Below are 19420 nucleotides of genomic sequence, written 5' to 3' on the forward strand. Positions count from 1 at the left end.
TTGCATGACAGGTGTCTTTTCAATTCTAAATGTGCACAGTTCTGTTCAATTCTGCCGTGTGAAAGCTCCAGAAAAACAAAGTGTGCTTCAAATACACACAATGCAATTATATTAAAGACACCATATTTTGGGTTTTTGAAAATTCCCCTCCATGTAGTGTGTAACACAGCACTGAGTGAAGTAAAGTATCCAGCTAAGGCTTAAATCTGTAAGTGTACAGTGTTTAAAACGGTTGATTCATCTATAAAAGAGTCGACTCATAGTGCTTCAAACAAGTCGTCTGGATAACGAGTCATTAGGAGTTTCGCCATGACGTGATATTGAAACCAAGTTATTCACACGCACGCGCAAACCCGGGAGATTTGAAACCTGCAGCCCCGCCCTCTAACACAGAAACCCACACACACACACACACAAACACAAACACACACACGCCGGTCGATTGAAGTCACACTGCAGATGGATATTATCGAGTCTCTACCCAAAGATGAAACCTCAGCATTATAGCCCAGCCTTGAGCAGTTTGCGAGCTTCTGGAAACTACATGCTACAAAGAAGACTTCATCGGCCGTTTATTAACGGAAGGATCAGTAAAGAGTACTGATATGGACTATTCAGGACATGGATCGGTTCCTTCCTCCATTTCTCAAGTTTTAGTATGTGTAATTAAAGTTGTTGCCTCGTTTGTGATTTGTTATTTGTAACCGCGTGTACTGTATCAGGTTGACTCGCTATATTCTCATATCGCGTGTAAAGCCACGTTGAAAACGCGACATGTGCTGCTTTGTTTACGGAGGAGGGTAATGTGTGTGTGTGTGTGTGTGTGTGTGTGTGTGTGTGTGTGAGAGAGATTAAAGAGCAGTGTGACAAGCTAGGAGATCTCCTGGCCAGTTCTTGGAGTTTTTGCTCAATAAAATAGTTAGTCGTCTGTATTTTCAAGTCTATCGTCTATATTTACATTCACCCACTGACAGCTGAAATCCCCGCCTTACACTATGAAGCGTGTATGCACTGTGACTACTTCTATATTGCTGATTAGCTGCTGGGCATTTCACTCTGTCTCGCGCTGAAGGCAGTCACTATCGACCAATAGCAGCAGACTGTCATCGGTCCAATCAGCGCAGATTAGCTTCGTGCTAAGGAGGGGTTTGGGAACAAATGAATCACTGGACGATTCATATGGGAGTCGCTGGGATAATCAGGTAAAAATAAATGCTGATTATAAGATAATGAAAGTGTTTTGACCTTGCATGCATATTAGACTGTTGTTGGAGACCCTTACAACTAAAATATGTCCCTATTCCATGTATAATAGGGGCTCTTTAAAACGATAAAACAACAACAACAACATAAAGATGGTGAGGGGTGGATCCTTCATGAGCTCAATAACACACAGAGCAGCACAAAAAAGGAAAATACAATGCAAACTTAAAGTGTTTGTCCTGTTTCTAGATCAAATATTCACACATTCTTACTGTAAATCAAGGAGAATTTTCTAGACAAGCAAAAATACTGTCTTGTTTTCATAAATAGTGAGTCAAAATAATAAGTGAGTTCTTAACCAATGGTGTGACAAACTCAAAGCAAAACCAAGATTACTGTTCTTAGCCCATTGGCAGATTATTTAGCTTGTTTTAAAGGGCAGCTATGATGAAAATCCTCTTCTGTGGGCTGTGTGGACAGAGCTGTGTGTAGTATGGTGTGTCCACAGTCATATTGTCCTGATAGAAACACAATACGTCTCTTATTTTACATTTCCTAGCATTAAAATAGGATCCAGCTCCCTCCCATTGTGAGGCTGACCACAATGTGATGTAGGAGTGCGGTTTCCCCGCCCACCGAATTGATTGACAGCCACATATTAACATGTCTTCATAGTCACGTGTATAATTATATCAATAAGACAAGACATGCGCAAAGCAGCCGGGATAAAAGATCGTCATCAAATGTGATTGTGAGTGAGTTTCACAAGTTTACACATGTTTAAAACAGTGCATGTGTGTAATGCATTACAGTGATTTATTTCAGCTTTACTTCATTAGCCCAGCACATGTCAGAACAGTCACGTCCCATTCACACGGGGCTTCAGCGTCAACGCTTGACTGAAGGCGTGTCTGAAGTTGGGGCTGAAGAGATCGTCATAGCAGCGTCAGCCAGTGAAATTAGTCAGCAATAGGCCACTGTCTAGCTGGTGTATTTGCATTCAGCGATCTGATTGGCTTATGCTTCCATCGGTGCTTGAAAAGTTTAGCTAGTCCCAACTTATGCAGCAAGCAACACCTCTGAAGCGGCGCTGACGGATCCACAATGCAGTTCAGCAACGCTTGACGTCACCCATTCAAAGTGAATGGGAAGCATTGACGCTGACGCCCTGTGTGAATGGGGCATTATAAAAGAAGACGCTTCAATCCCGGTTTGTGGACGTTAAATCAGGTTTATTTTGTACATTAATATAATGGATGTCCATATAGCAGTGGAGATTAACCTGTATCCTGTCACATTTGCTGTGCAAAACAGAGCAAAGTTAAGCACGCACGATGTGTGTGTGTGTGTGTGTGAACTTTGTAATGTCATTATGTGAGACTCATCGTTGCAGAAAGGCTTGAATTAACTCCACAACAAATACATAAAATAATCATTGGGAAAGTTCTTACTGTAGTTTTTCTCAGAGACGTTGCGTCACTGATGTCTGTTACTGTGCTGTTTATCTTTGATTAACATTGAGATCTAGATTGAGGCACACTCTGACAGGCACGGGGGAACGGTGGGCAGGGGGAACCAGCATTAAAGGCACAGACCACAAAACAGCTACATGATGCTCAGAGCTGCAAATTTAACATTCTGATACCTCTGATCAATAATCTGACGGGTGTTTAAGCTGAAACTCTACAGACACATTCTGGAGATGCAAAAGACTGATATTAAATCTGGAAAAAGAGGTGAAGTGGGTGCCCTCACTGAATTAAAAACCCACTTAATTTTGACTCGTAATACGTAAACCGTTCATTAACAGATATTGTATTGCAGTGTTGTTCAGGGTCTGGAGTGGAAACCAGCGGCTCGTCCTGCTGTAATGTTACTTACGGCCAGATCCTGCACTAGATTCTCCTCAAACGAGTACATCTCTGCCTCTATCCAGAGCCGCTGGTAACCGGTGAGGAACAGGTTAATACAGCGATGCCTGGGAGAGAGCAGACAGGGTTAGCATAGCAACCGGTTACCGGGGTCAGGCTGGGAAACAGGAAGTGCTGGAGGGTTAGTTAGTTGGTCAGTTTGTTAGTTAGTTAATCTGACTGGTCATCTTGTAAGGTCTGCATAGTTAAAATGTTTTTATTTTTCACTCATTTATTTTTATGAAGCAGAAAATATAATAAATAAATAAACAAATAAATATAATGAATCAATAAATTTTAAGAAAAGAATGAACAAATGAATAAACATAAATAAAATAACTTTATTAAATAATTAAATAAATATATATATAGTTAAATAAATATAAATTAATAGATAAATAAATACAAACATATTTTGTAATATTTATTTTACATAAATAAAATTGATGAAGGAATAATTTAACAAAAAATTTATTAATAAATACAAATAAATAAACACATAAAAAATAAAAATAATAAGTAAATTAAATTAAATAAATTAGTAAATATGTAAATAAATAAATGAGTGAAATTAATGAAAGAAAAAAATATGAGAAATGAATTAAATACAATAAAGTAAATAATAAATACAAATAAATGAATAAATAAAAATTAGAGGTGAATTTACTTAAATAATTAAATATTAAATTAATATTAATGAATTAATAAAATTTAAATTAATAAAAATATTTAAATACATAAATATACAAAAATAAAATGAATAAATGAAATATAAATAAACAATAAGTAAATAAATAAATAAAATTATTGTTTACAAAAAATACATACATGTATTATGAATGAATTAATTTTAAGAAAAGAATGAACAAATGAAGCAACAGATAAATAAAATAACATAATTAAATAAAAATAATTAAATATACAAAAAATAAAAATAAATAAAATTAAATAAATTTAATAAAATATAAATTAATTAATACAAGAAATAATAAAATTAATGAAGGAATACATGAATAAAATAAAATAAATAAATAAAAATAAAAATGTAGACAAAAAATGTAATACATAAATAAATAAAAACAAACAAATAAATAAAAATAAATGAATGAATGATTGAATTAATAAAATTAATGAAGGAATAAGTTAATGAAAAAATAAATCAAATAAAAGGAATTAATAAAAAATAAAATCAATAAGTAAATTAAATAAAAAGAAATAAATGTGAAAAAAATGAATAAATGAATCAGGAAAATGAATGGAGAAATAACTGTATTAAAAAGTCAAATAAATGATTGAATAAATACAAATAAATTAATAAATAAATAAAAAATTGAAATAAATGGAATAAAATTAATAAGCAAATTTACTTATTTAATAAATAATAAATGAACTAATAATTTAATATCAATAAATTAAATGCATTTAAATTAAAAAAATATATAAATACATAAATAATTAAAATGTATAAATATATGAAATAAAGATAAACAAGAAAATAAATAAATGAAGTTCATGAACAACTGAACAAACGAATTACTGAAAGGGAGTTAGCAGATCAACAATGTAAGTCTACAATAAAGGTTTTGAGTTTTGAGCGTCTTCAAACTTGAGCATCTCAGATAACCCGTCAGATAGATAGCTAGTTAGTTAGCTAGCTAGTGTGTTACCGTCAAAACCATGGCTCAGAAACAGGGGGGATTCGAGAGCAGAGCAAGCGTTGTCTGAGCGTTACGTTACCGTTAGCACAGCCAGCAGACTGTCAGAGTCGCAACGCTCATGAATTCTGCCCAGCCAAAAGTGACGGTAGGAATTCAGGAAGTAATTGTTAATTTTGTGCCTGAGAACAGTGACGTGATGTGGAGAAGAAGAAAACACAAGAAATAATAAAGACAGAGAAAACAACATCACAATGCTTTACCTAAATCAAATAGCACAATAATTAAACAGCACATTTAATATGCTATATAAACACACGCATGATTCCAGAACTGCAGGTACATTCTGTGTCTCCAAGATAATCGTATTTTTTTCATGAACAAAAACGTCGATGAAACTGTTTTAAAGTATATATATATATATATATATATATATATATATATATATATATATATATATATATATATATATATATATATATATATCAAAATGTAAAAATAATATTTGTATGTTTGTTTAGGGACATTTTGTTTTGTAAATATAAACTTTTAGACTCCCACTATGACTACTTTCACTGTCTCTGCCTCCTGAATCATACAACAACTCTGTTATCATCAACTCTGCTACCGTCAACTCTGTTACCGTCAACTCGGTTACAGTCACCTCTGGTACCATCAACTCTGTTACCGTCAACTTTGCCACGTCACCTCTGGTACCGTCAACTCGGTTACCGTCAACTCGGTTACCGTCACCTCTGTTAAGGTCGTCAACTCTGTTATCATCAACTCAGTTACCGTCAACACTATTACCGTCAACTCTGTTACGGTCGTCAACTCTGTTATCGTCAACTCTGTTATCATCAACTCAGTTACAGTCACCTCTGGTACTGTCAACTCGGTTACCGTCAACTCGGTTACCGTCACCTCTGTTAAGTTCGTCAACTCTGTTATCATCAACTCAGTTACGGTCACCTCTGGCACCATCAACTCAGTTACCGCCAACACTCTTACGTCAACTCTGTTACGGTCGTCAACTCTGTTATCGTCAACTCTGTTATCATCAACTCAGTTACCGTCAACACTATTACCGTCAACTCTGTTACGGTTGTCAACTTTGTTATCGTCAACTCCGTTCTCGTCAACTTTGTTATCATCAACTCTGTTATCGTCAACTCTGTTACAGTCGTCAACTCTGTTATCATCAACTTTGTTATCATCAACTCTGTTATCGTCAACTCTGTTACAGTCGTCAACTCTGTTATCATCAACTTTGTTATCATCAACTCTGTTATCGTCAACTCTGTTACAGTCGTCAACTCTGTTATCGTCAACTCTGTTACGGTCGTCAACCCTGTTATCATCAAAAAGTGTGATCAAATTCTATTGCCATCAACACTGTTACAATCAACCCTATTATAGTCAACTCAGTTATTATCTTCAACTCTGTTATTACCGCCAACTCTGTAATCGTCAACTCTGTAATCGTAAACAACAGAACTGCCAACTCTGTTACCATCAACTCTGCTACAGTTCAAAAAGTTTAACAATAAGTTAAACATTTAGTAAAAGAATCAAATGTTCCCCATCACATGTAAGCGTTTTGATTATCTTGTTTACTGATTCAGTTTTCTGTACTATATACATTTGTTGTATATCATAGCAATTTAAAAAAGATTAATAGAAAATGGTTGAAATTTACCTGCACTTCTGGAATGAGTCATTTACATATATAGCATACACAAACACACAACACACATACAAACATAATCTGCCAAAGATCCGCTCATGGTTTGGGTCTCAGAATCCCGCATCACAGGCCCTGTTTCCACCAGGTATTAATGTGTATGTTTTAAGCAATTGTGTTGGGTTTCATCTCGTTGTTACACTCTACATCCATATTATTGAGTACTATTGAACAAACTCATGTTAAACAGCTTACTAGCACATGGGAGAGTAAACCAAAAAAAAAAGACGGTGGACAACATTGACAATATGCACAATAATCGGTGTTTTAGTCAGTGACGTGAAGTCTGAATATCTTGTTTTCGTGCTCTGTTTCTCATGACACAGAGCATAAGGATCATCATGTGTTTGGCTAACAGTAAAGAGCTGCTGTACTCCACCATATGAAAGCAGTTCAGTACAATGCATCCTAACAAGATCAGAACACTGCTGTATTTAGAGTCACAAAACACATCTTAATACCATGGTATTCAGACCAGACGAGTACTATGACACAGATGGACAGATGAACAGACAGAAAGACAAATGGACAGTCAGACAGAGAGATAGACAGACAGACAGACAGACGAGAGATGGACGATTAACAGACAGAGACAGACGGACAAACACACAGATGAACAGACAGAGATCAACAGAGAGACAGACAGACAGACAGACAGGCAGACAGGTAGATAGATAGATAGATAGATAGATAGATAGATAGATAGATAGATAGATAGATAGATAGATAGATAGATAGATAGATAGATAGATAGATAGATAGATAGATAGATAGATAGATAGATAGATAGATAGATAGATAGATAGATAGATAGATAGATAGATAGATGAGATTGTATGACAGACAGATGGAGAGATGAACAAACAGAGAGACAGATTTAGAGATAGACAGAAAGGGAAACAAAGACAGACAGACAGACAGACAGACGGACAGATGAGCAGATGGAGAGACAGACAGTGAGACAGAGAGATCATGCAACTGAGAGAAATATGGAGAGACAAAAAGAAACGGGGACAAACAGACAGACATATGAAAAGATGTACAAACAGAAAGACAGGCAGACAGAGAGACAGATTGACAAACAGCCAGATGAACAAACAGAGATATGAAAAACAAACAGATAGAGAAACAGAGAGACAGATGAAGAGATGGAGAGAGAGATGGAAAGACAGAAAGACAGACAGACAGATTGATAGTTAGATGAAGAGACAGATTGAGAGAAATGGAGAGATGAACAGACAGAAAGATAGAGAGACAGCCAACCAGACAGACAGATAAATCGACAGATGAACAGAGAGATGGAGAGACAGAAAGACAGACAGATGAGCGGACATATAGATATAGGTAAACAGACAGAGACAGAGAGATGAACATACAGACAGACAGACAGACAAAATATCAGACAGACAGACAGACAGACAGACGGATGAAGAGACAGAGAGATAGAGAGACAGCCAAGCAGACAGATAAATAGACAGATGAACAGACAGACATACAGACAGACAGATAGACAGACAGATGGATGAACAGATGGAGAGACAGACAGACAGACAGACAGACAGACGAAGAGACAGAGAGATAGAGAGACAGCCAAGCAGACAGATAAATAAACAGATGAACAGACAGACAGACAGACAGACAGATGGACAGATGGAAATACAGATGACAGAAGCAGAGACAGACAGACGAACCAACAAACAGACTATAGATGAACATACAGACAGACAGATAAACAGATGGAGATACCGACAGACAGATAAAGAGACAGAGGAACAGACAGAGGCAGAGACAGACAGACCAACCAACAGACAGGCAGACAGACAGATGAAGACACAGATGAAAAGGCAGACAGATGAACAGACAGACAGAGAGACATACAGATATAGATGAACAGAGACATGGAGGATCCGACAGACAGACAGATAGAGACAGACAGTCATGCATATAGACAGATAGAAAGACAGATGAACAGAGAGATGGAGAGACAGACAGATAGATAGAGACAGACAGCTAGACAGACAGACAGATAGACACAGACAGACAGCTAGACAGACAGACAGGCCTAGACGACGTGTCACCTGGGCAGGTTGTACAGCGGTGCCATCCTGAAACACGCCACTACAGCTCGCTTACGCTGCTTAGACAACAACTTCTGCCAAACACACTTCTTAGAGCGCAACGGCTGTTCAACCTGAAGAGACACACACACACACACACACGCACGCACACACACACGCACGCACACACATTACTGAACTGATGAACAGTAAATGTTCAATTCATGTAATCAACTACTGCACAGGGCTAATAATTGTGAATGTGCTGAATGTGTATATGTGCGGTGCTGATACCTGCTCCAGATGGAAGACAGCGGCTGAGATCCTCTGGATGCGCTCGATGGTTCTCTCTGGATCTGGAGTTTCCTCCGTCTTCACCATCACGTCTTTATAAAGGTTGAGCTGCCACTGAACTGCTGGATCCTCAGACTGAGGGGACACCAGAGGCTCGGTCAGCACTGATGTGTGTGTGTGTGTGTGTGTGTGTGTGTGTGTGTGCATACATGTGCAATTGTTTAATTGAGTTTGTGTACAGTGTGTACACATACTAAGCAAGTGTGAAAGTGTAAATTAGTCTGTTCAAATAAGTAAGGGAGGATGGATGGATGGATGGATGGTATGGATGGATGGGCGGATGGGTGGATTGGCAGATGAATGGATAGATGGATGGATGGATTGATGGACGGGCGGATGGGTGGATTGGCAGATGAATGGATGGATGGGGGGATGGATAGATTGATGGACGGGCGGATGGATTGATGGATGAATGGATGGATGGGTGGATGGATGGATGGATGGATGGGCGGATGGGTGGATTGGCAGATGAATGGATGGGTGGATGGATGGATTGATGGACAGGCGGATTGATGAATGGGTGGATGGATTGATGAATGGGTGGATGGATTGATGAACAGAAGGATGGATTAATGGATGAATGGATGGATGGGTGAATGAATGGATGGGTGGATGGATCGATGGATGGATGGGCGGATAGATGAATGGGTGGATAGATTGATAAACAGATGGATGGATTGATGGATGGGCGGAGGGACGAATGAGTGGATGGGTGGATGGATTGATGAACAGATGGATTGATGGATGGACGGGTGGATGGATGGATGGGCGGATGGGTGGATTGGCAGATGAATGGATGGGTGGATGGATGGATTGATGGACGGGCATATGGATGGATGAATAGGTGGATGGATTGATGGATGGATGGATGGGCGGATGGGTGGATTGGCAGATGAATGGATGGGTGGATGGATTGATGAACAGATGGATGGATTGATGGATGGATGGATGGGCGGATGGGTGGATTGGCAGATGAATGGATGGATGGATTGATGGACTGGCGGATGGATGATTGGATGGATGGATTGATGAACAGATGGATGAATTGTGGATGGATGGATGGATGGATGGATGGATGGATGGATGGATGGATGGATGGATGGATGGATGGATGGATGGATGGATGGATGGATGGCCGGATTGGCAGATGAATGGATGGATTGATTGATGGACGGGCGGATGGATGATTGGATGGATGGATTGATGGATGAATGGATGGATGGGTGGATAAATTGATGGGCATATGGATGGATGTATAGGTGGATGGACTGATAGACAGACAGGTGGATTGATAGATGGATAGATTTATGGGCATATGGGTGGGTGGATGGATGGGCTAATGGCTGGCTGGCTGGATGGATAGATGGATGGATTAATGGGAAGATGGATCGATGGGTGGACGGATGGAATGATAGGCGGATGGATGTATGGGTGGATGGATTGATGGATGAATGGATGGGTGGATCGATTGATGGGCATATAAATGGATGGATGAATAGATGAATGAATAAATGGGTGGATGGACTGATGGATGGATTGATGGGTGGAGGGATGGATGAATAGGTTGATGATTTTATGGGTGGATGAAATGATGAACGGATAGATAGATTGATGGTTGGATTGATTGATGGGTGGATTGATTGATGGGTGTGTGGATGAATAGTGGGGTGGATGGATGGATGTATAGCTGGATGGATGGGTGTATTGACTGGCAGGTGGTTGGATGAATGAGCCGATGGATTGATGGGCAGCTGGATTGACTGGATAAAGGTTGAACGGATGGACGGACAGATGGATGGATTGATCGATTGATTGGCAGATGGATGGATGGAAAAATGGGTGGAAGGAACGATGGTATATGAAGAGGTAAATGGATGTATTAGTGGATGGATGGGTGGATGATGGAAAGATTGAAAGAGGGATGGATGGGTGAATAGATGGAAGAATAGGTAGATTGATTGATGGATGGATGGGTGGGTGGGTGTATGAATGTGTATATGGAGGGATGGATGTGCGAAAATCTGGCTGGATGAACAGATTGATGGGTAGATTGATGTAAATGGATGAATATGGGTAAGTAGTGTGTGTGTGTGTGTGTGTGTGTGTGTGTGTGTCTATTTATTAATGCACTGACCTTCTCCTGCAGGTGTAGGTTCTGTCTGATGTGCTCCTTCACCTCCTCATCAGTGTCCTTCTACATAGCAAAGCAAACCATCAAACACACACAAGCACCACACACACACACACACACACACGCACACACATACACACACACACACACACACACACACACACACACACACACACACACACACACACACACACACACACACACACACACACACACACACACACACACACACACACACACACACACACACACACACACACACGCACACAGAGCAGTGACCCCTGACCCCTGTACCAGGCTGTATCGTGTCTTGGCCAGCAGGATGAGCTCCTGGTCTCCAGGTGTGCACATGTTCAGGCCGATGGGCAGCATCTTCTTCAGCGCCGCCACGATCAGAGACGTCTGGATGGAGTAGAAATCACCGCGCCGCTTCTTGTGCTTGCGCTCCTGATCTTGACCTCCAGACTGACAGACAAACACACACACACACGTCAGCAAAGCATAACACACACACACATGTTGGTTTTGGTGGTTTACGAGGACTCTCTATAGGCGTAATGTAAAATTATATTGCCCCTAAACCCAGCACTACCCTTCAACCCAACCCAACAAACAGGTTTGAATGTTAAAAGACCTCGTTAGGAATTACTTTAAACTCTTTTAAATTATAAGGACACAAGCCATGTCCTCATAAACACCATAAGAGAGTAAAACTAGGTCATACTCATGACATGATACACATTTCTGTCCTTGTAAGCCACCAGAACCGGTATACACACACATATACACACACACATTTATCTTGATGAAGGACACACACACACACACACACCAACAACAGCTCAGTTTAATTTGATCCACATGCGCTGCTGACAAACATCACTGGAAAATACAGCAAAAGTCTATTGAGATTATACTACACTGCTTATTTATGACCCTCATGAAACACTACGATCAACTGAGAAATGGAATAAAAACAATTATTATAAATAAAATGTAATTTAAAGAGACAGTACACCGCAAAAGTAAACTTCGTTTAAAGAAATCGTTCACTCATCCTCCACTTTTTCCAAACCTGTCTGAGTTTCTTTCTTCTGTTGAACACAAAATTAAAGATATTTTGAAGAATGCTGGAAACAAGAAGCAACAGACTTAGAGTTCAGAAAAACAAAGAATAACACATGCAGGATTGAAAGCGCCTGAGATTGAGTGAATTTGAATATCCCATTAAATACTTTGTAAAGCAACTAATGTCTCTCCAAACATAAACAGAAAGCAATTATAAAATAGAAGGACTGATAAATGACATAGAGAGACCAGTGATGACAACATCTGACACACAAGAAAAGACCAAACACACACAAGACACCAAAACAACACCAGCTTCAGCCTTCATCATCGTCATCATCATTATCGTCATTATCATGAACACTAAACAAACCTAATGTTAATCTCAGAAATTAGGGGCAGTTGAACAAATAATATACATTAACTAAAGAACCATTAGTTTAGAGCATTGCCAAAGAAATAAATGCATAAATAAAAAAATAAAATAAATAAATAAATAAATGCATAAATAATTAAATGCATAAATAAATAAATGCATAAATAAAAAATAAAATAAATAAATAAATAAATGCATAAATAATTAAATGCATAAATAAATAAATGCATAAATAAGCGTGTGAATTAATAAAATAAATGCATAAATAACTAAATGAATGCATAAATAAATAAATGCATAAAAAATAAATGAAAAAATTAGTAAAAAAATCCATAAACAAATAAATAGGTAAATAAATTTATGAATAAAAAATAAATGCATAAAAAATAAATAAATGCAAGAATAAAAAAATAAATGCATAAATAAATAAATGCATGAATAAATAAAAATGCAAAAAATAAATAATTGCATAAATGAATAAATGCAGTAATAAGTAAATAAATGCATGAATAAATAAATAAATGCATAAATAAATAAATCAATGCATAAATAAATATATAAATGCATAAATAAATAAATGCTTGAATAAATAAATAAATAAATGTATAAAAAATTAATAAATGCATAAATAAATAAATTAATTAATTAATGCATAAATGAATAAATAAATGAATACATGAATTAATGAATAAATAAATGCAAAATAAACAAATTAATGCATAAATGAATAAATCAAGGATAAATAAAAATTGCATAAATGATTAAACAAATAAATAAATAAATAAATAAATGCAAAAATAAATAAATAAATATAAATAAATAAATATATAAATAAATGCACATAATAAAATGTTTGTGTTAAACAAAAGACAGAAACTCAAACATGTTTCTGACTATATGGAGGGAGAGTCAAGTTCATTGCACACTGACAAATTTTGGTCTGAATTTTTTGCATGTAAAAATGTATTTGACCTCACAATGCGTCAATCAGAATTTGTTTTGAGTGAACTATCCCTTTAAAAGGGTCATGAGCTAAAAAACTAAATTCCCTTAACCTTTAGTCATATTAGTGCTTGTAGTGCTCTACAAACCTGCACCCTTTGAGTTTCTCTAACATCGGCTAATATTGCAGACTAAACCACAGCTTCTGGAATGTTCTACTCTATGATGTAATAGAGTGAATAAGCTCCGCCTCCACTGAAGATCGATGCCCACTTCTACTGCACTGCCTGAATAGCTCTGTTAAAATGCAAAACTATCAGCCAATCACAGCAGTGGGCATATACTTTAGAGTCTACAGTTGGCCACGCCCACTCAAACCGAGCATTCTGATGATAAGACTCGCATACAACACAGAAAAGAGCTGCATTATGATGGGTTTACATGATAAAATCTTGACTGCATTACAAAATATACTTCAGGGAACAGCAGTAAATTAAAAGTGCACTACTTCAAGACTTCTATAAGACAACAGTGTCTGGAAATGATCTCAGAGGAGCTAAGAAAACACTCGAAATGCTTCAGAAAGCTTAAAATGCACATAATAAAATGCAACACACACACACACACACACACACACACACACACACACATATAACTGTACTGTACATCTAGAGCATTATGAGTGAAGTCATGCAGATGTGGAAGAGCATCATTCTGGCTGATCCTGACACAGACAGAGACAGACGCCATGGAGGATTCACAGCGCATGCACTCACTGTACCTTAAGGAGGAATGACTGTGAATGAAGGAGAGACAAAACAAGCACTGGAGATTAGAGAAATACACTCGCACAGGAAACACAAGCAGAAAAACACACACACTTTATTACTGAAGCAGACAAAACGCCTTCATATCTGAGAGAATGACCCACACAACACATTCAGCCTGCTGTCAACTCCATTATATACATTACATTATTATAGCTTAGACAAGAGTATTTAACCTCCTGTTCAATCTTAAATGTTTAATGGTTTAACATTCTTAAACATAATAACTCATTTCTAATAACTGATTTCTTTCCTCTTTGCCATGTTTTTGCTAAACCTTAACTAGGATAATTAAGCAAGTCATTGGGCATTAATTTATTTATTTTGCACATCTTATATAATTTTAGTGTGGTCAAACTGCAGTCATTTGGGCTAAATTCTGTTTATAAAAATGTATACACATATCACCTATTGATATGGAGTCAGAACAGTGTGAAACTCATTCATATTTAATATTGTCCCACTAATAATCACCACTGGCTTGCATGGTTCAGAACTTGTGGAGCTGCGCATCGATGCAAACACTGCTCTTCAGTGTTTGGACTCTCAGCAGTGATTATTAAACCACACTGAACTGAGCTCTGAACTGAATTTGTTTCAATTTACTATAATCTTCTATGTGAAGCTGCTTTCACAAAATTTGCATTGCAAAAGCGCTGTACAAATAAAGCTGAATTACACTTAATTTAGTTTTTTACACAAATATGTTTATATCTAGACTTTATATCTGTAAGTTACATACACTTGCTGGCCACTTTATTAGGTACACCTTGCTAGTACCGGGTTGGACCCCTTTTGCCTTCGGATCTGCCTTAATCCTTCATAGATTCAGCAAGCTACTGGAAATATTCCTCAGAAATTTTGCTCCATATTGTCATGATAGCATCACACAGTTGCTGCAGATTTGTCGGCTGCACATCCATGATGCCAATCTCCCGTTCCACCACATCCCAAAGCTGCTCTATTGGATTGAGCTCTGGTGACTGTGGAGGCCATTTGAGTACAGTGAACTCATCGTCATGTTCACCAGTCTGAGATGATTGAGCTTTATGACATGCTGCGTTATCCTGCTGGAAGTAGCCATCAGAAGATGGAGACACTGTGCTCATAAAGGGATGGACATGGTCAGCAGCAATACTCAGGTAGGCTGTGGCGTTGATGCTCAATTGGTACTAATGGACCCAAAGAAAATCTCCCCCACACCATTACACCACCACCACCAGCCTGAACCGCTGATACAAGGCAGGATGATCCATGCTTTCATGTTGTTGAGGCCAAATTGTGAGCCGAGCATCTGAATGTGTCAGCAGAAATGGAGACTCATCAGAGCAGCAACGTTTCTCCAATCTTCTATTGTCCAGTTTTGGTGAGTCTGTGTGAATTGTAGCCTCAGTTTCCTGTTCTTAGCTGACAGGAGCGGCACCCGGTGTGCTCTTCTGCTGCTGTAGCCCATCCGCCTCAAGGTTGGACGTGTTGTGTGTTCAGAGATGCTCTTCTGCAGAGCTCGGTTGTAACGAGTGCTTATTTGAGTTACTGTTGCCTTTCTATCAGCTGGAACCAGTCTGGCCATTCTCCTCTGGCCTCATCAACAAGGCATTTGCGCCCACAGAACTGCCGCTCACTGGATATTTCCTCTTTGTCGGAGCATTCTCTGTAAACACTAGAGAGGGTTGTGCGTGAAAATCCCAGTAGATCAGCAGTTTCTGAAATACTCAGATCAGCCCGACTGGCAGCAACAACCATGCCACGTTCAGAGTCTCTTAAATCCCCTTTCTTCCCCATTCTGATGCTCGCTCTGACCTGCAGCAGGTCGTCTTGACCATGTATACATGCCTAAATGCAGTGAGCTGCTGCCATGTGATTGGCTGATTAGACATATGCGTTAACAAGCAGTTGGACAGGTGTACCTAATAAAGTGGCCGGTGAGTGTATACCCATACGGGTATGAATAATTTCAGGCTAGACTGTACATTCAAGTATAATTATTACTATTTATTTTATTCCTGGAAGGTTAAGGTAAAAATGATTTGGAAGAGGTTATGTTTAGCAGTGAGCTTGATCTACCAATCAAAATGCTCTTAACATAATTATTTAATTCAGTTTGAAACTACTCAAAGCTACATTGACATTATTTCAATGATTGTGTTGAAAATAAGCGCAGTTTTCATAAATGTGGACAGTTTTTAAGCCATCATGAGTTATAAAATATATTATGAAAATTTCCTTTCATCTAAATGTGGTTAATACTAATAATAATAATGCTGAAATAATACAGCAATTTAAATCAATTCAGCACCAAAATACTCTACATCACAGTTTGGTTATAAAACGTAATTCTTCAAAACACAACAAGCACAGTTTCTGAATGTGTTATGCGGGTTAAATAAACTCAGCTGAATTTCTGAGAAATACTTTCCATTTCCTGTGAGAGTAATTGAATGTATTTGGTTATTAATGTGTGACGTAAAGCTATACATCTGCTGTAGATATAGCTTCATATGCATTTGTTCATTATTAATGATCTGACATTTGTTCTCCTGTGAAAACAAACCTAACCGTGATGAAGGAGTGAAGGATATTAGCATGAGCTCAGGGAGTCTGTGTGTGATGTTAGTGATTAGTTTGGGATGTGATGGTAGTTTTCTGTGTGTAATTGTCTGGTAAATTAAACCTTTTTAATTGAAAAACATAATTATTCTTTAAAATATATTTGCATAGCATAAAACTACACAATTCCTCTGCTTCTCTGAACTGATTTATACAGATTGGTTGAAATTATTTACAGTATTGAAGACAAGTACATTATAAGCAACCAAAATTAAACGTATATTTATTAAACAAATCTTTCCGATGAAGAAGTCATTTAATTACAGTAACCCATTACTCTGTAACTCACTATACAGCCAAAACACTTCTGATTTATATCAATGCTGAAAACTGTTGTGCAATAATTTGCTTGTTTATATATATATAAATATAGTATAGTAGTATAGAAAGCTCAAAAGAACAGCATTTATTGAAACAGAAACATTCGGGATATTATAAAAGTCTTAAAAATAATACTATAGTTAATTTATAGTAAATACTGTATGTTATTGATCAATACTACAGTACAATATTTGACTTAATCTGTTGTGGCGATTCTACAGTCGCTATGGTAACACAACAACTATAGTAATTGATCTGTTGTGGTGATTCGACAGTTGCTATGGTAACACAACGACTATAGTAACTGATTTGTTTTGGTAATTCTACAGTTGCTATGGTAACAACACCTATAGTAATCGATCTGTTGTTGTGATTCTACAGTTGCTATGGTAACACAACAACTATAGTAATTGATCTGTTGTGGTGATTCGACAGTTGCTATGGTAACACAACAACTATAGTAATTGATCTGTTGTGGTGATTCGACAGTTGCTATGGTAACACAATGACTATAGTAACTGATTTGTTTTGGTAATTCTACAGTTGCTATGGTAACAACACCTATAGTAATCGATCTGTTGTAGTGATTCTACAGTTGCTATGGTAACACAACAGCTATAGTAATCGATCTGTTGTGGTGATTCTACAGTTGCTATGGTAACACAACAGCTATAGTAATCGATCTGTTGTGGTGATTCTACAGTTGCTATGGTAACAGCACCTATAGTAATCGATCTGTTGTGGTGATTCTACAGTCGCTATGGTAACACAGCAGCTATAGTAATTGATCTGTTGTAGTGATTCTACAGTTACCATAGTAACTTCACCCCTAAAGTATTTATTGCTATTTGCTAATTCTATAGTTTCTATGGTAACATAACCATGGTTATTGATCTGCTGTGGTGATTCCACCGTTGCAATGGTAACTCAACTACTACGGTATATGTTCTGCCGTAGTGATTCTACAGTTGCTATGGTAACACAGCAGCTATAGTACTATAAACAAATGAGCCAATACTGTAGTTTTCTACTAATATAGGGTATTTTACACTGCAATGCACCACAGTATACTGTATTATTAAATATAAACTACTATAGATTTTTTTTTACTTGGACCCTTCACTAAAATACAAAACAAATGCAATAAATAATGTAGAAATATATTATTATTATTGTCTCTTTTGCTCATTTTAAGTGAACAAAAGTGTGGGTTCACATTTACTTATGTTTCTTATGCACAAAGGCTGATTCTCTTTAGTTCTACAAGAGGAATTTGTTTATTTTGATTTAATATTACAGAACTAAACTTTTAGTGTGTGTACCACAGATGTTCAGCAGCAGTGCTGTAAAAGAGTGCTGTTTGACTGTCCGCCCAGCCGCTGCTGAGGCATCATGGGAAATCTCTCGCTCATACCTTCGCCATCTTGGTTTTACTGTCACCGGTGAGAAAGGACAGGTTATTGATCTCGTTCTGGACCACAAAGTTCTGCTCTTCCCTCTTGAAGTTCTGCAAACACACACACAAATGACAGTGTGAGGACTGAATGAAGTCCACGGACGATGGCCTGAGGATGAAGAGGGTCTTACATGTGATTTACACCACAGGATGAAGATCTCTGCCACCATCCGGAAGAGCTCATCAGAGTCCGCATCCGGCTCCTTCAGCCACCGGGACCTGAAACACACACGCGCACACGCACAGATACAGACACACACACACACATATATATATAGATATATAGATGTGCGTGCACACACACACACACACACACACACACACACACACACACACACACACACACACACACACACACACACACACACACACACACACACACACACACACACACACACACACACACACACACACACACACACACACACACACACACACACACTTGTATAGGTAGAGCTCTCTATAGGCAGGGGCACATTAGGCATTAATGCACTTATAGGGGCTCACCCTAGGGAGGGGCCTTCTGACGGCACAAAATATTATTAATACAATAAACAAAAATTCATATAATTAATCTTGTGGTGATTATTCAGTTGCTATGGTAACATGACAACTATAATCATTCACTGCTGTGCTGATTCTACGGTTGCTATGGTAACATGACAACTATAATCATTCACTGCTGTGCTGATTCTACGGTTGCTATGGTAACATGACAACTAAAATAATTTACTCTGTTGTGCTGATTCACAGTTGCTATGGTAACACG

The 19420-nt window shown here is 37.8% G+C and overlaps 1 protein-coding gene across 4 annotated transcripts in view; it reads right to left on the reverse strand.

Moving 5' to 3' along the window:
- Window positions 1-19420, reverse strand: part of LOC101884734 (ryanodine receptor 3) — a 253838-nt gene that overhangs the window by 48668 nt on the left and 185750 nt on the right. For 2 of the 4 annotated variants that reach the window (XM_087289686.1, XM_087289685.1), the window contains exons 68-75: window positions 18783-18870; window positions 18610-18702; window positions 14222-14236; window positions 11349-11519; window positions 11058-11117; window positions 8864-8998; window positions 8591-8703; window positions 3085-3181 (exon numbers count right to left, since the gene is read on the reverse strand). In XM_087289686.1, coding sequence (XP_087145812.1) covers window positions 3085-3181; window positions 8591-8703; window positions 8864-8998; window positions 11058-11117; window positions 11349-11519; window positions 14222-14236; window positions 18610-18702; window positions 18783-18870 — 772 coding nt within the window. Of the gene's footprint in view, window positions 1-3084; window positions 3182-8590; window positions 8704-8863; window positions 8999-11057; window positions 11118-11348; window positions 11520-14106; window positions 14237-18609; window positions 18703-18782; window positions 18871-19420 lie in introns of those variants that run through there. The other 2 variants (XR_015512842.1, XR_015512843.1) reach the window with 2 other exon arrangements.

This window comes from Danio rerio, chromosome 17 (assembly GCF_052040795.2).
Source record: "Danio rerio strain M-AB ecotype USA chromosome 17, GRCz13ab, whole genome shotgun sequence".
NCBI classification, from domain to species: Eukaryota; Metazoa; Chordata; class Actinopteri; order Cypriniformes; family Danionidae; genus Danio; species Danio rerio.